Source organism: Microplitis demolitor, chromosome 3 (assembly GCF_026212275.2).
Source record: "Microplitis demolitor isolate Queensland-Clemson2020A chromosome 3, iyMicDemo2.1a, whole genome shotgun sequence".
Lineage (NCBI taxonomy): Eukaryota > Metazoa > Arthropoda > Insecta > Hymenoptera > Braconidae > Microplitis > Microplitis demolitor.
In genome coordinates, this window is record NC_068547.1 from 20,090,065 (window position 1) to 20,112,048 (window position 21,984).

Genomic DNA, 21,984 nt, shown 5'->3' on the forward strand with positions numbered 1-21,984 from the left:
GCCATTTTACTCTATTCCATTAAAGAAAACATTGCGGAATAAGAATTTTATTATTAATTATGACATTTATGACTTCTAATACATTATAAATCAATAGTATTAACAATAAATTTTTTGAAAATATTTAAAACTTAAAAAAAAATTCTAATTAATCATTAAATAATTTACAGACTATTTCCGAAATAAATTATGAATAAAAATAATGAAAAATTAAAAAAGAGATAATTAACACTCGTTAATTACTTGTGATTAATGAGCATAAAATATGTCTAAGTGAGTAATATAGTAGACTAAGATGATAGCTAAAATATTTATAGTTAGATGACTTATTGTTATCAACAAGTGAAAGATATTTCTGTACTCTCGACATTTGCGAGTAAATATTTTTTACATCAAGGAAGAAAAGAAGAGCCAGCTCTTTGGAACAAAGCTAGTTACATTCCAGCCTGATTCCGTAATCCAAAGCTGTAATATAAATACATATATAAGTATAAGTATATATTTATATTGCTTGACAGAAGGTAGGGTATCCCATTGTAGAGCTAGACTGCATCATCATCATCCATCAACCACGCCTGTTGTCCGACTAAAAATACATATGAGCTGATCTGATCCTTCGAAGAATGTGATAGGCTCATCTAAATAATTACGGCGACTATACTCGCGAATCTATTCTAATCTACCTGACTATTTATTATTCGATAAATTAAAAATTAATTTATCACACAGAAGAATGACAAGTTGTGAATGGTCTTTGCATAACTTGACAAATTTATACAACTCTGAATTAAAATGGGTGGTCTACTTTACAAATTATTGTTTTAGCGGAATTATGCAACAAATTTATTGTTTTTAATAAATAAAATTAATGATGATGATTTATGAAGACTTTTAGTCCTCCAATTGACTAATCGATGCCAGTCAAAAAAAAAAAGTTTTAACAAGAATCTACTCATTATTATATCCGTATAAAGTGAACTCTATTTAATAATCACGCGTTAATTTAATCACAATTATTAATTATTTTGAATATTTATATATTTATATGTGATAGTTAATTATAGTAGTGAAATAGTGGCCACATAAATTAGACAGAGAATCAGTAGGTCGATGAAAGTAACCTGAAGATTTTATGTAAAAGCAATAAAACAGCCCGATTAATTGCCTCATCGTTGTATAATCTGGATATTCAATGAATTAAAAAGTATATTTTATTTATATATTTATTTTTTATTTCTATTGGTTAATAAAATTCTGCAGGATGACGAGGAGATTTAATTGATTATCGGTTGTCCTTTCGTGTCGTATAAGACAACTTCGATATGATAATTGGCAGTCAGGCTACAAGGATCCATTCATCGGAAATTAAAAGTAAATGTGTCTTGGTGATGCTCTTGCTCATGAATCAATTAAATTAAACATTTTTTTTAAAACTTTATTGCAAACATTTCACTTTTATTTAATACCAGTATTATTTAAATTTTAATCCATTGATTTGAATTGTCAATAAAAAGTTGTTTTTATTTGAAAATAAAGCTGCGGGTGATTTTTAAAATTATTTTAAAATATTTATATTTTATTATTTATCACGTACTTTGTATTTTTAAGTAAATAATTTTAGTGTTTTGTCACGATTAATGATTTTTTAAAATTCATAGAATTAAATATCAAAATTGATATGATCAATAACTTGAATGGGTTGAAGAACAATCAACGAATGAAAGGCATGTAACTACAAGTTATACTTGTGAAATTATACAAACTCATGGAGGCATGACAACAGACTTATAACTTAGACTGGAGAACAGACAGTAACGAAGCTCCAGATTATAAAGACAGGCGGTCTATCTCGAAAGTAAAGTCACTTGAACCCGGGGATAACCTTTCTCGTTTTACGGGCACTCGGGCAAACCTCATCTATTATTATGATCATCTGCGTCATAATCACAATCATACAATAATCATATCATAATCGTAACCATTGTATTAATAGTCATAATAATCATATCACTAACAAACTACCGCGTGATTTTTTTTCTGACTCAACGATCTTACCTCACACTGTACAATCATCCGATGCACTGTAACATTACATCTTCCAGTTATCGATTTATATCGTACTTATTTTTAAAATTAAATACTGACTGGTTTATCGATCTGATCTATACTGTATTGGCATAGAAAATCAGGGCAATAGGAAGCATCGCACTGATTAAAAATTAAAACCTGTTACATCAGCAATAGTACACACAGGTTGTGTGTTAACGCGAAGAGGTCACTTTAGTTATAAATTATTACTTATGGTCATGGAAAAATATTTGAATTATTTTTTTAAATTTAAATAACTTTTTTTCTTTTGATAAAATCTTTAAAAATATATATAAATATATTTATAAGGAGAAATTATGAATAATATTAAATACTTTAATCTCTGGATATTTTTTGATCCATTAGATAAAAATAATAAGTGATATACTGGGGTTATATAATTATCAAGAAGATTTAAAGTATAATAATTTAGTATACTTGTGAAATAAATAAATGTTGAGATGTAAATTTTTTAATTTTGTAATGTAGTAATATATTATATTACTGGGCAATCAATCTAATTTAATTAGGCATTTTAGTCAAATAACTGTCAAATGATGAAACAGCCAATGATTAGTTTAAGTATATGACCAAGTTAATGTGCTTGTTATAAGTAAAGTGCAGGTTTTATCCTATATATTTATAAATTTTCCAATAATTTTTATTTCTTATTGTTTAAGAGATGATGAGAAATGCGAGTATCCTTAGAACGTATTTTTCCCTCAGGCGAGCGCTGATTGCGCATGAAAAGTTCAGTTCAAACATTCAAATCTGAATCATGGGAATAATTCCTTACAACTCGGTTTTACTTTGAGACGATCGAGTTTATTTACGCGACATCCTTTCATATTTATTTATTATTAAAATTTTACGAATTTTTACCGCCTAACAAATTTATTTCTTCACATATATGACGAACTAGTCATAAATGACCTCGAATCTCAGGTCAATATTCTTTCTAATTTTAAATCGCAAGAGCCCGAACAAAAAAAAATGATCTATTATCTATTCTTGTTCCTACAATTTTTATGTCTTACACGTATTCGCTGTTAGACTTTTTTTTCTTTAAGAGACAAATGGATGCTCGTTAAAATATTAATGAGCTATATATATTATTTTAGCTAATGTTATTCAAACATCAACTTTTTTTTATTTTTGAGTGGCAAAAATAAAAAAATGATTAATTATTTTAAATTTGGGACTAAAAATTTTACTCATATATTTATGAGGCATTTCAACCTTTAGTAAATAATAAAAATATATAAATAATAATGATATAAGTTGTTACTACTTACGTGAGCTGTCTCTCTTACGCTAATCACTCACCCTTGGTACGGACACGTGTCTGAAAAATAATAGATACTTGTCAGCTTATGTCAAGGAATATATATGTATATATCTATATATATATTGAAAAAAGAAAAAAATGTTAAATATAAATAGCTGGATTGAAATTTTCTTAAGTAAATAAGTAATAGCTCAAAGTATAACCTTATGATCTAGACTCGGGAGGTTTGCGGGAGTATACAGTTTAAAGTAGTGGCAAATAAAAGGAAGAGTGGTATAAGAACACACCAGGGGTGGGGTATGTAACGATCTTAGAACAACTGATCTTTACACGAGAAGGTGCCTGATTCACACAAACACTCACACAAACACTAATACTGACGACAATCATCATCATCATCATCATCATAATCATCATCATCACCAACACGGCTGGCGTTTACCCACACACTTAAAGTGGTAAAATTACAGATCGACTGAGTCTGTATACGAGAATGGGAAGGGAAAGATCGGGACGTTTTCGTATAAATGCTGGCGGTGCTCGTCTTCGAGATGCAGATTCTATCTTACCAATTAGACTTGGACGAAGCCACATCGCCATGAAGTTTTTAGTGAGTGTCGTGTTTAATATTACTTATGGATTTATAACAAAAAGTTTTATTTGATATTAATCTTTTTTTTGAGATTATTTAATTTATTGAGACTAAGTGTTTTTGTGTGATTACAGATCATTAGCTTTGCTATCATTAGCTGCGCATTCGCTCAATTCGGCGGTGGTTTTCGGCCGTTTCCAAGACCTGCTATTACTCCAAAGCCATACCCGATTCCACAACAGCAGCCGCAATTTCCACCTCAGTTCCAACCTCAGCAGCCTCAGTATCAACCACAAAATCAATTCAGGTAATTTTAACATATATTTATTGAGTATAAAAAATTAAAAAATGTTATAGTTTCGATATTGCTTGATAAAAATTTTTTAAATGCTTGATTTAAACAATAGACCAAGTGGATCAATAATTCCAATCCGTAGTCAATCTCAAGATTCATCGCCCGATGGTTCATATCAATTTAGTTACGAAACTGATAACGGAATATCGGTGTCTGAAAGCGGAAGTCCTAAAGGTGTTGCCACTCCAGACGGACAAGCTGAAGTAAATTTTTAAATAAATTATAAATATTCCTATGTCTAATTTTTGGTAAAAAAAACTCAATTTGATCCTATAGCTTGTCCAAGGACGTTACTCTTACGTAGCACCTGATGGCACGCCAATAACAGTAGAGTATTACGCCGACGAAACTGGATTCCATGCAACAGGTGCTCATATTCCGACTCCACCCCCAATCCCAGAAGCAATCCAGCGTGCAATTGCTTCACTTCCACCCAGTAATGAAGGCCAGTACCAAGAAGAGCAATACAATAATCGCCAATACAATCAAAATCCTGGTGGACCTTTCCGAAGATTCTAATAATTAACCTACTTGTAATAATTACTCCAATATACATTTAAAGCATGACCAACAAAAAATATATATCTTAGCAAATTCGACTATTCAAATTTTTGTGTCGTGCTCACCAATTAACCTGTGATTAATTCTATTATAAATATACATTTATATATATATATATATATTTTTTTTTTGTATTCTTATTCTAATGAGACAAAAGATTACAATGCAAATAAATAATATTGCAATAAAAATATTTAATTTGTGTAATTATTTCGTTTTTTTTTTTTAATATTTATAATTCTATGAATCGGAATCATCAAATTTAACACTGAATTCCTGTGGGGATGGAACAACATCGAATTTATCTGTTCTCCAATAATTATCTACCACATAAAGATAATCCAATATTATTTTTGAGTACTCCTTAATTTTAATATGCAATGAATTACAGCCGTCATTATTTATTAAAAGCCCGGTTAGAAGATATTTTCCTGGTGTATGTTGACTTTGACAGAACAACGTACCTCCTTCATAATCCTATGACAAAAAATATCAATTGTGAGAAACGATTAATAGGATACTAATTTTTTTATCTATCAAGTGATTTATAAATTACTTACACTGCAAAAAAATTTATCTGTTTTGACTTGTACAAAGTAATTTGAATCAGAGGCACTTATATCTTTAAATAATGTACCATTACATTTATTATCTTGTATAAATGCGTTATACTGTTTTATAGGAATAGCTTGAAATAAAATTTTAATTATTATAAAATAAAATAACTTTTTTTTTTTTTTTGGTAAATATGCAGAAGTAAGGCTCTGTTTATTATAATTTCAAAATCCTCGTAACTATACACAAAAAAAAGGTTTTTTGGCACAAGAGAAATTTGGTATTATGAAATGAAAACCAAAACTTTCTTAGGGCTACAAAGAATTTTCGTTTTCAATTCATAATGCAAAAAATTTCTCACGGTAAGTAAAGATTTTTTTTGGCCAAGAAATCTTTTTTTTCTTCTGTGTACATTTGAAATTAATGAGTGTGAGTATAGCAGACATCAGACAAATTCAAAATTATTAATAAATAGAGTAAATAATTAATAAACTAAAATTTAAAAAAAAAATGCACATTTCAAAAATTTGAAAATTAATAAGTGCATTTTTTATAAATACTATTTTTTAAAATATTTACTCTATTCTTTTGTAATTTTAAATTTGTCTGATGTCTGCTACGCTCACACTCATTTGAAATTAAGGGTTTTCATTTTTTTTTTAATGTCTAATCCAGTGAAAAAATTTTTTTTCACAAACCAAAATTAGTGAGCTTCGACTTCTGCAAATTTACCTTTTTTTTATATGTAGAAAATTATATTTACCTTCATTTTTATTTTTAATATGGACAATAACACATTTCTTACTATCAATTGTATCCGTTATATCTTGACCATCAAACGGATAGTATAACACAAGGGGTAAAGTTTTTTCAATGAGTAAAAATGATAAACTGTTTGATTTTTGTTTGTAATCATAACTATTTGACATTGAATAGTGATAAATTTTCAGCACGTTGTATGATTTGAAGTTTGAAGGACTTGTTGATTTTTGATCAAGTGCCCAATGGTAAACACGTATTACATATTCCATATTAGGAAGATCACTGGAGTAAGTAAACAATGTGGAAATTCATTTATTTTTATTTTTCATGAGTTTGTTATAAGTTTTACTAATATATATAATACCTGACTAGGCATGATGAAGGAGCAAGAACGACTTTGTAATGAATTACAATACCTTGACACTTGTAATAAAATAACTTTGGGTTTAATACAGATTTTGAATAAATACCAACTAACCAATTGACGTCATGAATTGGAATTTGTGAATTTTCTTCAGCCAATATATTAAGCAACGGGTTTAATGAAGTGAAAATGAGAATTTTTGAAATTTGAATCCACATTTTTTGTAGAAAATTTATGTTTTAAAAAAAATAATATTGCTTGCCCGAAAAATATTTATTTTCAAGTTTTAGCACTCGTGAAATTACTGGGACTGCAATATATATTTGCAAACAATAAAAAGAATTTCAAATAAATAAATAACTACCTCGACTGTTCTTCAAAATCTCATATACTTATGTGCAAAAAATTAAAATTCATAACGCGCAATCCATCTCGAATAGTTTTAGAAAAAAACAATATTGTTTTCCTTTATATCAATCGAAATTCGTGACTGGGAATAAAAAATAAATAATTTTCTTTCAATTTTCATTGTATAATATCTATAAAGATAAATATACACACATCTAACACATTCACATTTTTTCTACTCAGCTCTCATTTTCCGAGTATTTGATTTTCATATCTGACATGTAGTTTTTTTTAATGAGAATCTTATAAAAACATTTAGAGATAATTACAAATAATCTTTAAGAAAACGATAAATAAATAAATTTCCATAAAAATTTTAATTATGCAATAATACTGTCAGTATGAGCAGTATTTCGAAATTTACAGTTTTAATGTAAAGATAAAGATTATGACATTAAAATTGAACCGATTATAATATATCTGATATATCTAATAAAAATTTTTCAACTTGTCATACAAAATATCTATTATTATCAATTACTGATTATTCAAACTTTTAAATCAATGGCAGAAAAACTATCAATTAATAAAAGAAAATTATAAAATTAAAATCACACCAGTAATTAAAAAAACGAATATTAAAGTATGACTTTTTTTCAAAATTCATCAATCAATTGCAGGCTTTCTAGTCCAGTTAACAAAAAAATTACATAGTGTTCCAAGTCTTGAATCTAAAACTTATTTCCTATGCTCTCGACCTAACTCCTCTATCGACTTACTCTGCTATAAGAATAAACCAATATATCGATACATACTATCGCCATTATTATAAAAAAAAATATTCACCAGGTCATAAAATAACCAACTGACTAGCCAGCAGGTCATCCATTGGCACTTATAATTAACTCTAGCTTTCCTTCGCAAACCAATTACCAGTGTATGTTTCTATTAGAAACATCTATACATCTGTACACATATATATCTACATTTATTTATAACTCGTAATCCCAACTTCAGCTTGACTACCATACACTGATACTTTACCATTACGTTTGGTAATTTATCTAATGGTTGAATTGTGGATCCAACCAAAGGAGGTCCCAAAATGTCAGTGAGCTACTCAATTGTATATACCACTACAAATTAAATGACTCACGCAATTCAGACCTTTTGAAATAATTACTAAATAATAATAAAAATAAATAATAGTTATAATAACAAAGTTGTTAGAAAATTTATAATAATCATTGATTATATCTCTATAAATACTGTGAGTAATACATCAAACAATTAAGAATTTTAATGATGTATTTATTTAGAATTTAAAATTTATTTCAAACAATGAACTGGGCAATAAATAGATGGGTATTTTAATTAATTTATTTTATAAATAATAAGCAAATAAATAAATATATATTGTTAGACCTTATAATTAATATAAGGTATATATTTAATTATAAATATTTAAAAAAGTTGTAATAAAATTAATCGATTTAAAACTAAAGTCAATGTACCGGTACAGCTCATCCTGGCATAAGAAGGCGTAGCTTGGATTGACGCGTAAGTAAAAGTGATAGTGAACATAATATCGTTTGGATAATATACGAAATAGCCTATTGGGGATGTGCTAGTGGCATTTGCCATGCCCTGGCATCTCAGACACTGCATTGAGCCACGTAAAAGGGCTATTCTCACGCACACAGACGAATATTAATGACGTTGAAATAAAAAAAAAAAATTTGTCGTCATCAAATGTCATAATGCGTAACTCGGTCATTGGTATTTTTTTTTTATTGTTATTCATCATTCTTTGTTCACCTGATTAAAATTCCATGCTTGGGGCGTAGTGTAATAGGATCACAATGTACTGATGGAAGTATAATATACAGAAAGAAACAATGGGATTGGAGGTAGTTCTGCAATAAAAGTTGACGCTATCTCACGATGCTCTGGTATTAAAACCAGTTAATTATTGTGAAAATACCACACCTTTAATGGGCTAATACTTATCCTGCTTAATTAATAGAGCATTTAATTTTTTTTCATTATGCTGATGTATTTTAGTTAAATTTGGGTTTGAATTATTTTTTTTTTTTTATAATTGTGATCGAATTATCAAGTGTTTAATTTTTTGAGCAGGGTATAAATTTAATTTAGTTGATAAGTTTCTAAAATTAGCGCAGAAACGAGAACAGGGCGTAGAAGGTGAAAGTGCACTACGCATCCTGACTATCTGGCTGTTTAGTTATTTTTTAAATTTCATATATTGGTCAAGGACTCAAGAAGAAATATTATATTACAGTGGTAAATATAAGTAGGCGTAGGCAGTTACCTATATTATGTATAATAATATATATATGCAGATACAAATAAAAGGTTATTGAGCAATCTTTCAATAATTTAATTTTTATTCTGATTGACTCCCAGTGAAATCTTTTAGCGCGACAGATGATGCACCACACGTACCACAATATAAAACTGACATTTGTAAAAATAAAATATCTCAAGCTGGCCTTTCAGATATCATTCTTATATGCTTACTGTCAGACAATGAAACATTACAAACTATCTGTACTTCTGATTATATTATTCTAATCTAAAAATTTTCAAGATACCAGGGATCTCGGGGAGAGGAGCTAAGCCTTGGGAGCCTATCATCAGTGTCGTAAACTGTCGGATTTATGAGCTTTTAAATTATTGAGATTAAATATTATGGCTTATGACAGATGAATAGGGATATTTATATTTTTTATGGCTTGCAGAAAATTAAATGTCGGCTGAAAGGGTAGATTTTTATTATTATTATTATTTTTTTTAATGACTAGATGTAATCTTCGGAGGTTTAGTTGTGAGTTATAACGATACCTTTTTTTATATCAATCATCTTTCTACTAATCATCACATCATCAATAGTTTTTTTTTTTTTTATTTTGATCACTCTGTCAATTAAACAGGATGAGAAAAAAATTAATTTAAATTATTCAGGAATTTTAAACTCAGTAAAGTATTGTGATGTTCGAAATTACGTAAAAACTAATTTGAAAAATGGGAGTATTGTGTGTAGTTATTTTCAAAAAGGGCAAAGTAATGGATTACTGTGCATGGAGAGTCACAAAGTGTCTAGAGAGCGAAACTAGACGAAGCTCCGACTGTTGTCCATCCGAAAAAAACTTTATTCACCGGAATTTGAGTTTTTTCTGCTGGAATACATTAAAAGTCATAAGAAATTGTAGTATTGTGTGTAATTATTCCCGGAAAGGGCAGAGTTATGGACTACTGTGCATGGAAATAGTTACAAAGTGTCTAGAGAACGAAACTGGACGAAACTACATACAGTAGGACCTCGTTATAAGACTATTAGTTTCTCTTTTAAACTATCGCGATACCTGGCTTATAAAAAATATAGAATAAGTCTTATAACGAGGTTCGACTGTGGCAGTGTCCTCTCACTCACTTACTCTTTCTCGCTCCTTTTCGTTGCATTTTTTCATGATGTTTCACTTTTTCTGTTTTGTCCTCATTCCGAACGCGCGTAAAAAAGCTTTGCTTCAAAAAATATGAATTTGATAAATTTTCATAAAGACTGTAAAATTAATGATACCGAACAATCAAAAGAAAAAAAATCTTTGTCCTGCTGATTTTTCTACTTGAAAATCCCCTACCGCCCAGAAAAGTATCACATAAATTTTTCCATTTAATCACCCCATTAAAAAATGACTACTGCAAAAAAACCATAATCATTGAAGCCCTGGATTTCATTCATTTAATTGTAATTATTCAATTTAATTCATTAAACTTCATGTGTTTCTAATTATCAATAAATAGCTTTCGTTTTCAAACTTAAAAAAATTCAAAAAATAGCGCGTTATTCAAATATAAATTAGTACTGATCACCAGGGTGCGCTCTATAAGCTTTGCCTCCAGGTGTCTCTTGAATCGCGTCATTTTCGCTTGTAATGAATAAAACGTTTAACCTTAAACACTAAAAAACATCCGTGTCATTTTCTAACAATCACCAGAAAATAAATTTATAATTATTAATAATTAGTGATCCAATAAATAATAGAAAATGCCAGACCACTTAGGAGATGATATGAGAAAGATAAAAGAAGAGGAGAAGGAAGAGAAAGAAATAAAATGTAAGTAAATTAAATTTCCAATTACAACAAAATAACAAACTCATTTTAATTTGTGACTTTTTTAAAATTATCCAGCTCTTGACGAAGGAGACATTCAATTATTAAAAACTTACGTAAGTCTAAAAAATGAATGGTAAAAAATTGAGTAAATTCCCGGTTGTAAAAAATATTTTTTTCTATCCAGGGTCAAGGGCAGTACACAAAGTCTATTAAAGGAGTAGAAGAAGACATCCAGACAATAATAAAACGAGTTAATGAACTAACTGGCATAAAGGAATCAGACACAGGACTGGCACCTCCAGCTCTATGGGATTTGGCTGCTGATAAACAGACCCTGCAAAATGAGCAGCCGCTCCAAGTTGCCCGTTGCACCAAAATCATCAACGCGGACTCAGATGATCCCAAGTACATCATCAATGTCAAGCAGTTTGCTAAATTCGTTGTCGATCTCGCGGATTCTGTCGCGCCAACTGATATCGAGGAAGGAATGAGAGTCGGGGTTGACAGAAACAAATACCAAATTCATATCCCACTTCCTCCCAAGATCGACTCAACTGTCACCATGATGCAGGTCGAAGAAAAACCTGATGTCACTTACAGTGACGTCGGTGGCTGCAAAGAACAGATTGAAAAACTTCGAGAAGTCGTCGAGACTCCTTTATTACACGTAATTATTTATTTATTTATTTTTTTTTTTTTCATCTAATAACTTATAAATTATTATACTGATTTATTTTTATCTAAACAGCCCGAGAAATTTGTTAATTTGGGTATCGAACCACCAAAAGGAGTTTTATTATTCGGGCCACCTGGTACCGGTAAAACTTTGTGTGCTCGTGCTGTCGCTAATCGAACTGATGCTTGTTTCATTCGTGTAATTGGTTCAGAGTTAGTTCAAAAATATGTTGGAGAGGTTTGTTATTAATTCAATTAAAAATGTTTAATTAAATTGCTGCCCTTTAAATGCTTAAAATTTTGTAAGAACGAAGATTTAAAAGATAGCAGTTTTTTTTTTTCAATAAATAAAAATTTATTAATTATTAATCGATTATTAATTACAATAGGGTGCTAGGATGGTAAGAGAACTATTTGAAATGGCAAGAAGTAAAAAAGCATGTTTGATTTTCTTTGATGAAATTGATGCTATCGGTGGCGCAAGATTTGATGACGGAGCTGGTGGTGATAATGAAGTTCAACGTACTATGTTAGAACTTATCAACCAACTTGATGGGTAAGTTTACTAGTTTAGATTTAAATAATTGAAAATTAAAATATTTATTGACATTTGCCCTCAGCTTCGATCCACGTGGAAACATAAAAGTACTGATGGCAACAAATAGACCAGACACTCTGGACCCGGCGCTTATGCGCCCGGGACGTCTCGACAGAAAAGTTGAGTTCGGTCTTCCGGACCTGGAGGGCAGAACCCACATCTTCAAGATCCACGCGCGGTCGATGAGCGTCGAACGCGACATTAGATTCGAATTGCTCGCGCGTCTCTGCCCCAACAGTACTGGAGCCGAAATAAGGTCGGTCTGTACCGAAGCTGGTATGTACGCGATCCGCGCGAGACGTAAGGTCGCCACTGAAAAAGACTTCCTCGACGCCGTCAGCAAAGTCATTAAGTCTTACGCTAAGTTCTCAGCCACTCCTAAATACATGACTTACAACTAAAAACTCATACAAACAAACTATACATTATTATTATATTATTTTATTCATAATTTTTGCTACATTGCTGAATATTCATTGTCATTTAACATATAAAAATATATAACAGTTCACGTGATTAATTAATTATTGTTTCTTGGAGTAAATTGAATTTTAATTGGTAAATCTGGTTTATTTATTAACAGTGATACGTTGTCAAGTAATCCTCCATCCCATTTTAAATTATATTTTCTACATAACTAAACAAAAAAAATTATTTAGTAAATTTTTTTATGTTCCTGAAAATCAGAACATTTTTCGCGCAAAAAAATTGAAAAGTAAAAATTGTACTGGATGACTAGATTTCTGAAATGTTTCGCAGATGAATGCCCATTTGGCAGTGTTTTAATTCTACTCACAACATCTGTACTCAAGAAAAATAGCTACAACTCTACTCACAAAGAATCGCTATTTTATCGATAGGCTAAAATACGTGAGTAAAGTTGTCGCTGATTCTAGTTGAAGTTGCGTAAAGATATATAACCGAGTAGAGTTAAATCTGAATAAAAAAAAACTGTGAGTTGAGGCTGAGTAAAGTTGTGAGTGAGTAAAATTGTAACACTGCCGATAAATGCTGGTATCAGCCGAAAATCTTAGGCCCATCCCCGAAACTACTCCTTAGACAGTCGAAATTTTTTAATTTTCGTTGCACGGAAAACATCCGGATCTTCAGATATATATTTTTTTGTAGTATTGTAATTTTTAATTTTTTCTTTTTTACCCGTAAGAAGACCATTTGAATATTTTGTTCAGCTAGTCTGCGTGCAATGCATGATCTAGGACCATGACCGAATGGTAAAACCAAATAAGGATGTACAGAGACTTCAGTATTTGTTTTATTCATATTTAACCGTAACCACCTTTCGGGTATGAATGAATCTGGATCATTAAAATATTCTGGTAAACGACAAGTTACTTGATTTTGTGTGACCACAACTGTCTGTTAATAAAAAAATTTTGTATTAAATTAAACTTAACTAATGGATTTTAATTTTAAAAAAAATTTTACTCCAGCGGGTACGTGGTAATTATTCAGAATAGTATCCACCGCTAAAATGCGTCCGACACCAACAGATATTGGGTTCATACGAAAAGTTTCTTTAATTACAGCCTTGGTGTAAGTGGCACCTCGCAGTGTAGTTGCGGTTATCGGATCATCGTTGGGGAGAAGCCTCGAAGCTTCGCTCTGAAGTTTTTCTTGTGCATTAAGATTTTTTGCCAAGTGATAAAGTCCAAAGGCAACGCTGTAACTCGTCTAAAAGTATAATATTGAGAGTTTAAAAATAGAGAGCATTTTAAAATAGTCGATTAAGATTATAAATTTAAATTTATTAGTTTTATTTTTGTTTGTTTTTACTGTATCAACTCCAGCTAGTAACATATCGCAAGCCATTCCCACGACGTCTTTCACGTCTAAATTTTCATTTTTAAGATAAATTTCTAACAAAGATTCATTTTCAAACGCAGGCTTACTCTTCATGTCATTTATTTTTTTATTCACCAAATCAATGGCAACTCTAAAAAAAAATTTTATTTTTTTTAACACAAATAATTAATAATACTAAAGTTAGCCGATGTCTAATAATTTTTGAACTTTTTTCAAACCAATAAATTATTAAAAAAAAAAATTGAAAAAATTGCACCTACAGTTTTTTTAATTTTCCACAAGTGCATATTTTTAGTTTTTTTTTTTTTTCGTAATAAATGTGTTGGAAAAAAAATCTAAAAATTAATAATTGTCTGCTAACTTCAGTATCATTGATAATTAAACTTACTCTTCCATAAACTTTTGACTCGCATACAATTTTTTATACAGCGGAGTATTAACATATCTCCAAAGCTGCAATCCATTGTCTAGTTTTAATATTGCGCTGTTACTAGTCAATGCCGCGTCAATCAATTTAGAACTACGAGAATCTTCTCTCATTTCAGCGTCGGAAAAACTGTTCATCGATACGTCAAATGCAACTAAACATGTTACTAAAAAAAAATCATCATTATCATTAATAATTATATATAAATTTAATTAGAAATCAATTTTTTACGACTAATGCATAATTAATAGAGCGGCAATTTACATTCAAGAAAAAGACGTGATATTAATGGTAAAAGGTCATCGTATTTTTTATCCCCGCATAATTTAACAAATTGTCTTATAACATCATCAATTACATTAATGTAATTAACGATATTTTGTGGTTTACTTAAAGCTTTTTGAAACTCTTTCCTTATTCTCCACCACTCTGAGCCATTTCTATGTAAAAAAAAAATAATTTTGTTAGCAAAAAATAAAAATGTCTATTAATTATGATAAATAAAAATGAAATATAAATATATAATTACGTCGGTAAAAGACCTCCAGAATTATAAACATCACTTCTGTCTTTCCTATACTTTAAAAGTGCTAAATGACTGTGCCGTTCTGGATGTTTTCCACTTTCAGATTTAAATATTTCAGCAATATCTTCCGGTCGATAGACCCAAATAATATTAACACCAGGTATTATTTCTTCTTTTACCAACGGCCCATACTTATTTAATTTTTTTAAACCGTTTTTATGTAATTTATCAAAATTATGTTCACCTGATTTTTTAAATCACAATTAATTTAATAAATTTGTTAATTTTTTTTATAAAGAAAAATAGTACCTATGTAAGGAAAGTATTTGTATAATGTCCCAATAATGGGCAGTGATTTTGGTCCAGGAATATCCTGAAACGGACGAGGATTTAATTTAAAACCGGTTGTACTACACGAGCTGTAATTTTTCGATCTACCGAATAATCGTTGACACGAGCGTTTTAAATGCATATTTATATTTTTAAATTTAAATGTTACTTAACGTATACACTTTTTATATTATTTACACTCCTATGTAATTATTTAGCAATAAAAATTTATTACTATTGATTTGAATAGTTATATAAAAAGTAACTAAATAAAATTTCAAAAAAATATTAATTCAACTAAGATCACTCTCTTCTGGTCCACTCAGATCAAAAACTCAATGTAGAGTGAACGAAATTCAAAATAAAGCAGGTAAAAAAAATACCCCAGGAAAATATGCGCTTACATTTAAGATTTTAAAACTCGATACAACGTAAATTCCATTGTTATTCTAAACTGATAGAAAATAAACTGGTTTGAACGTTTAAAAAATTTTCGTCACCTAAAATGTTATCAGTAATTTTAACTTTCGAAATTATTATTATTATTTACATTTATCGCTGCAATTAAATCTTAAATTTATTAATAGAATTTTTATCGACAAGCTAATCGATTAAATGAACGGGTTAAATATTTTACTGTCATCAAAATTTTTTCTGAAAAAAAAATAAACGATATTTGGATTTATGAAATAAATAAAGAATAGTAATAATTACTAATAAATATATTTTTTTAAAATCAATACATGACATACATAAGAGTAATTTATTTATTTATACTAAAGATTAATGTCAAGTTCTGCATGACAATCTTGTACAATAATAACTTAAATAAAAAAATATATACATAAATATAGATATATATTAGATGGACAATATTTTTTTTTTTTTTTATTTTTTCGTTCAGAAAAAAATGATTTGTAATAATTACATAATTGTTTACAAGTAATTACTAATTAGTAATGTTTTTATCAATGAAAAATATATAAATAAAGAAGGTGAGGGCCTGTGATTGGAGATTACTTTCCTGATGTGGTTTTCCCCTTCTAGCAAACCACGAGGAAGCGAACCACTGGAAACCACACAATCAACACTTGGTTAGTGTGTTGACCATTGACGTTGCCACAATCCACTATCCCATAGCCCATAACATTTATAAACATCTAGCCAAAGCAAACCTCCCACCCGGTACATTGATAACGGTACTCAGTACAGCAAGCAATTCTTATTCTTTCATTACATTAACAAGATATGTGCAGTGCAATATAACGGGTTTGTAAATAATAATCTTTCTATGACAGTTATGCTTGTAAACTTTGAGTTGTCAAGTATATCATTGTCACGTACATCTTGAAAAATTTTAAATATAATAATATATATACAATAAGACACAAGAAACTGGATTAAACCATGTGGCCATTTAGCCGTACATGCCAGAGTAAAGTACGTCTCGTTGGTAAAACTGTCGTTATCACTGGAGCCAATACCGGAATTGGCAAAGAGACTGCGCGAGATCTTTACAGAAGAGGTATTTATATTTATTTCATTTTTTAAAATAATAATCTGTCGGCATGAATCTTTGATCATTACATTTTTCAATTGATTATTTATCTTATGTATCATTTAATATTACATTGACTCTATTTTAAAATATCATGACTAGATTTCAAAATGATTAATTATGTTTTAGCAAAAATTAATGGTATTTATTGTTAATTGTTAAAGTATTGTAACACAATACACAATTTAATGCCTGGAATGTCATGATTTTTTTTATTGGATCAAGCAAAATTTAATTTAGACTCAAATTATTCAAATTAACGGATAGATTTTTAAAATTAATATTCAACAGAAATTATTATAATTTTAAATATTTAAAAATGAAAAATAAAATCTAGTTGGCAAGTGCACAAATAATTATGACCTAATATTGAGTAACGATACTTTACATTATTTTCAATGAGTAACATATGAAACCGGGTGGTAAGTACAACCTTGAAAAATGTATTGAATTAATTACCGGCAATAGCGAATGAGTGTTTAATTAAACTTCTGCTGATATTTTAGTCACGTCTTGAATTATTTTATTTTCCATACTGTGTTACAAAGTACGAATAAAAATATAAGCAGTTTTTATGTAACAAGTAATTAATATTTTTTTTATTATTATGGTTACTTGAGGTGCGAGAGTTATTCTTGCATGCAGAGATCTCACCAAGGCCAATGCAGCTGTTGAAGAATTAAAAAATACTCCGCCTTCAAAGTAAGTATTTAATAAATTTTTTTATTTTATCGTAAAATTAAAAAAAAAAAATTTATTATCATCAATGAATACTAAATGAGTTTACTAGGAAGTATTAATAAATTTTTTTAAAAAAATAAATTGATGTAATTATTCTTTTAAAGGCCGGACCGAGAACAGTTTCAGGGAGAACCAGGTGAATTGGTCGTATGTAAATTAAATCTATGCAGTTTTTCAAGTGTAAGAGAATGTGCGAAAACACTGAACGATACCGAGCCAAATATTCATATTCTTATAAACAATGCCGGTGTTATGATGTGCCCATTTGGAAAAACAGAGGATGGATTTGAAACTCAGCTTCAGTCTAATCATCTTGGTCACTTTTTGCTTACACTTTTATTGCTTCCAAAAATAAAAAATTCAACTCCAGCGCGAATTATAAATGTTTCGTCTATGGCGCACTCTGGTAAAATAATTTTTTTTTTTTTTTTCATCATAACAATAATTTTTAATTTGGAATGTCGAGGTGACGCTGGCCTGTATGCGGTAATGTAATTAACATCATGTCATTTAAATTAACTTTAATCATTTTTTAACAAACCAATTGATGTTATTATTATCATTAATCATAAACCATTGGTTATTGAAATTAACTATCATCAGTATTATTATTATTATTATCATAATTATGATTAATGGAATCTCAAGTGTCCTTAGGAAAATTGAAATTGAATCCAGCAGACCTTAGACATTTTTTTTATCGATGGACTTTTTTTTATAAATCAAGTTCTAGGTGGCGATATTCATTTCGATGACATAAATTTGGAAAAATCTTACAGTCCATTAAAAGCTTATGGACAGAGTAAATTGGCCAATGTTTTGTTTACTACTGAACTTTCCCGTCGATTGAAAGGTTTGCGATTTTTAATAATTCAAAAATTCATTTATTTGTAGTGGACTGGGTACTAAAATAATCATTTATAAATTTTTAGAAGCCAAAATAGAAGGAATTACTGTGTATTCATTACACCCAGGTGTGATTTCAACGGAGCTAGGTCGTCATTTAGACACTGCATTTGTTCGTGGAGCCCGGGTCTTTTGGAAATACGTATCAGCTCCTTTTGTAAAAACTCCTGAACTCGGAGCACAGACTACGCTACATTGTGCTTTAGATGAGGCTGCGGGTAAAGAGACTGGAATGTATTACAAGTAAGGATATAAATTTATATTGTTGAAATTTTTTAAAAAGAATTTATTTGTTCGGGTAAAGTAAAAATGATTTTATTTTTGAAAAGGGAATGCGCGGTCACTACTCCATCGGCACGAGCTAGAGATGCTGAGCTAGCACAGAAGCTGTGGGATGAAAGCTGCAGAATGGTCGGGTTAGAACCGAAAGAGAATTTAGCTGAGATGATGGCTATGCTTGCCCGTGATGTTTCAGCAAAGTAAATTTTTATATTTCAGTATTTACATGTATTGATTTTTTTTTTAAATTACAAAAGTATTTTTGATTTAAATTTTTATATTTTTTACTTTTATATTTTAACATAAATGCACAATTTTTTTTAACATGATTTAAAATATTTATATGATTATAATTTCACTGTCTAATTAACTTTTATTTATCTAATTATCTATTTATCTCAATTCTTACAACTTAATAATTTTTATTGAATTTATTTAAAAAAAAAAACTCCAACATTTAAAACTAGACATTAATTGTCAATAATTTATCCATATAAAAAAATATATTTTTTACTCAAATTTTTTAAATAAAAATATTTTTTTTTTTGATTATTAAATTTTTTTTATGAATATACTTTTTTTAATAATAGATAATTCATTAACAAAAGAGGGTCTAAGTATTGTTAAATAAAAATAACAACAATAAAAATATTTATACAGATAAAAAAAAAGTAAAATAATTGCTGTATTGTTAAAAAAATTTTTTTAAAGGAATAAAAGATAGATAAAAATTTTTCACAAGCGTTTTTTATTACGTGATTTGTGAAGCCCGTATATATGTAATGATTTATTAGATTTTCGAAAGATTCGTCATGTCAGTTCTTCAAAAGAGATAAACGTTCTTCGCGATGATGATGCACAAGGCGTTCTTGAGTTAAAAGTGAGACTGAAACCACGGCCACCCAAATCACAAGAAAGATCACGCAAGCTCTCAAAGGTTTCATTTCATCTTTTTAATCTTTCTTTTTATTATGATGCTTATTTTCTTCTTCTTCTTCTTCTTCTTCTTCTTCTTATTCTTCTTCTTCCTACTTGGCTCGTCACAGACTGAGTAGAGACGTCAGCAAGATCTCGACGGATAATAGTGGGACATTAGTGAGTGGATAAAACGGCGAATTCACTAAAAAGGTGAGTAGAGGTGCAACGCGTGTTGACAGGACCGTCTTACATCTGGTAACACTTTTGAATAAGTTCACGTTTAAATGATGACCTCACAATAAAAGTTAACTCACGCTCGGAAGTTTGAATGATGATATCATGGGAAACTACATAATCAACCCTCATTAATCAACAAAAGGATTTTAAAAAGTTATAAATAAATTTAAAAAGCTCGGAGGTCACCTACATTCATTTTTAAAACCGTTATCCTACTTCTTTAGTTCTCGCGCATTTAAATAAAAATAAATAAAAACAAATTTATCCGACCATCTTAGAGTCAACGAACTATATTTTACGAAGGCGGAAATATCTTGCTTTTAAACTGTTACGTCCTTTGATTTATGAATTACAATTAATTAACACCCAGTTTCACGAGACAATCCGTTAAATTTTTTATATTTTTTTTATAAAAAAAACAATTATCATGTAACTGTTGTGTCATTTTTTTAGTGTAAAAAAAAGTTGTATTTCTATTATGAGATGCCTCTTTTTATGCCTAATTAAATAAATTTATTTTTAAAGTATGACACTACACTGTAAAAAATTTAGAGTGAATTCGGATTTTAATTCAATTCGAAATCACTCCGTCACTTGGAGTTTTAGAGTGATTTCAGAATGATCTGGATTTTATTCCAATCTGAATTCACTCCAATTCGGAGTTTTAATATTTAAATAAACATCTTTTAGAAGTGAATTCTGCTCTGAAGTAGATTTTCAATATTAAATTAAACTCCCCTTTGGAGAAAATTTCACTCTAAGAAAATTAAATAGATAAACAGTAACCCGCTGCGCATTCACTCCGCTAATTTTTTACAGTATAGACGAAAAAACCCATTTAATAATATATATATAATCCACAATGTCCGGTCGCGACGAAAGTACACTGGGTCGCTTTCTCTGTGGGTGATACAGTCGTCGAAAGTAATATAATATAATGTTATATTATATCGGCTGGGATCAAGGAGAGAAAGACGATCACCTTGACTTGAATATTTTCGCATCGCACTTTGTTTCCTTGTAAACACTGCCGCCCACAATATAAGATGAGGTGACAATAATAATTATAGTATCAATAAATTATTAAAAGACAAAAATAAAGTCGCACTTTTTTTAAGCCCGAAGCTTTTATTATAAAAAAATATTTCATTGCATTTTTGAGTGAAAAAAAAGTCAAATTCTTGAGATAATTTTTTATTTTAACGCAATTAAAAATTGGTTATTTTTTTTTTTTATATCTTTTATATATTGTTTTTGTTATCTTGCTGAATGTTTGATTATGAGTATTATGCACAATGAAAAGATGATAAATTGCAGTAGGTTTTGTAATACTTTCGACACATCCTTCCTCAGTTGGCCACATGACGGCATTGAAAATATTAATTTCAAGTACATAGACCAGTTATGTAACTCGGGGTTTCTATTTATTTATTCAAATATTTTCTTGTCCAGATAATCAACTCATAACTAGTAATCAATTGCTTATCATTATTAGTAATCAATCATTACTAAAACCAGATTCTTATAACTTTAATAATTATAAAAAATAAAATAATTAAAAATGACTTCCGACTGAAAATACTTCCGTATAAAATATTGTGATTAAAACAAATCAGTTTCATCAGTCCAAGTTACGATTATTATAATAGGAATTATTTTTTTTAGGATTAAAAATTGAGATGTCCGCATAAGTCGGCACAGACGGACAATACCTGAAGAGAGACATCACACATTTTATTATTTGCCTGTTTATTATTTTTTATTTTAACTTTAAACTGAAAAAGGAGAATTGCGAAGGCGTGAGGCCAGTTCGGCCCTCCTGCCAACTACTCACTCACTGCCCCCGTAAAAGAATCAGTTCTGCAATCCGGCTTTTAATGTGACTAGTCTGTTCAGTGCTTCAGTACGATTAA

The 21,984-nt window shown here is 29.4% G+C and overlaps 5 protein-coding genes across 8 annotated transcripts; 3 read left to right on the forward strand and 2 right to left on the reverse strand.

Annotated features, from left to right (window-relative positions):
* Nucleotides 1-3,754: 3,754 nt before the first annotated feature.
* On the forward strand, nt 3,755-4,973 carry LOC103574524 (endocuticle structural glycoprotein SgAbd-2). The gene is made up of 4 exons (XM_008553988.3): nt 3,755-3,986; nt 4,103-4,275; nt 4,376-4,526; nt 4,600-4,973. The coding sequence occupies exons 1-4, from the start codon at nt 3,870-3,872 to the stop codon at nt 4,840-4,842; spliced, it is 684 nt and encodes a 227-aa protein (XP_008552210.1). The 5' UTR covers nt 3,755-3,869; the 3' UTR covers nt 4,843-4,973.
* A 68-nt stretch (nt 4,974-5,041) lies between these two features.
* Nucleotides 5,042-7,001, reverse strand: LOC103574523 (uncharacterized). Its single transcript, XM_008553987.2, has 4 exons — nt 6,566-7,001; nt 6,203-6,483; nt 5,445-5,572; nt 5,042-5,361 (listed from the first exon to the last, which is right to left on the reverse strand). Exons 1-4 carry the CDS (start codon nt 6,781-6,783, stop codon nt 5,125-5,127), a joined length of 864 nt encoding a protein of 287 aa, XP_008552209.1. The 5' UTR covers nt 6,784-7,001; the 3' UTR covers nt 5,042-5,124.
* A 3,853-nt stretch (nt 7,002-10,854) lies between these two features.
* On the forward strand, nt 10,855-12,888 carry LOC103574521 (26S proteasome regulatory subunit 7). The gene is made up of 6 exons (XM_008553983.2): nt 10,855-11,052; nt 11,128-11,165; nt 11,237-11,719; nt 11,801-11,965; nt 12,117-12,283; nt 12,348-12,888. Exons 1-6 carry the CDS (start codon nt 10,983-10,985, stop codon nt 12,724-12,726), a joined length of 1,302 nt encoding a protein of 433 aa, XP_008552205.1. The 5' UTR covers nt 10,855-10,982; the 3' UTR covers nt 12,727-12,888.
* On the reverse strand, nt 12,747-16,034 carry LOC103574522 (cytochrome P450 302a1, mitochondrial). 2 transcript variants are annotated; one of them, XM_008553986.2, is made up of 8 exons: nt 15,412-16,034; nt 15,106-15,346; nt 14,841-15,016; nt 14,538-14,742; nt 14,120-14,279; nt 13,772-14,017; nt 13,484-13,702; nt 12,747-12,962 (listed from the first exon to the last, which is right to left on the reverse strand). In XM_008553986.2, the coding sequence occupies exons 1-8, from the start codon at nt 15,572-15,574 to the stop codon at nt 12,846-12,848; spliced, it is 1,527 nt and encodes a 508-aa protein (XP_008552208.1). In that variant the 5' UTR covers nt 15,575-16,034; the 3' UTR covers nt 12,747-12,845. The 2 variants fall into 2 exon arrangements, with proteins under 2 accessions (XP_008552208.1, XP_053593242.1); XM_053737267.1 differs by having other exon boundaries at nt 12,870-13,702; nt 15,412-16,033.
* A 297-nt stretch (nt 16,035-16,331) lies between these two features.
* Nucleotides 16,332-19,398, forward strand: LOC103574520 (retinol dehydrogenase 11). 3 transcript variants are annotated; one of them, XM_008553981.2, is made up of 7 exons: nt 16,332-16,701; nt 16,818-16,957; nt 17,611-17,692; nt 17,836-18,137; nt 18,459-18,584; nt 18,664-18,880; nt 18,967-19,398. In XM_008553981.2, the coding sequence occupies exons 2-7, from the start codon at nt 16,840-16,842 to the stop codon at nt 19,118-19,120; spliced, it is 999 nt and encodes a 332-aa protein (XP_008552203.1). In that variant the 5' UTR covers nt 16,332-16,701; nt 16,818-16,839; the 3' UTR covers nt 19,121-19,398. The 3 variants fall into 3 exon arrangements, with proteins under 3 accessions (XP_008552203.1, XP_008552202.1, XP_008552204.1); XM_008553980.3 differs by having other exon boundaries at nt 16,332-16,957; nt 18,967-19,397; XM_008553982.3 differs by having other exon boundaries at nt 16,334-16,957; nt 18,465-18,584; nt 18,967-19,395.
* The last annotated feature ends 2,586 nt before the right edge of the window (nt 19,399-21,984 follow it).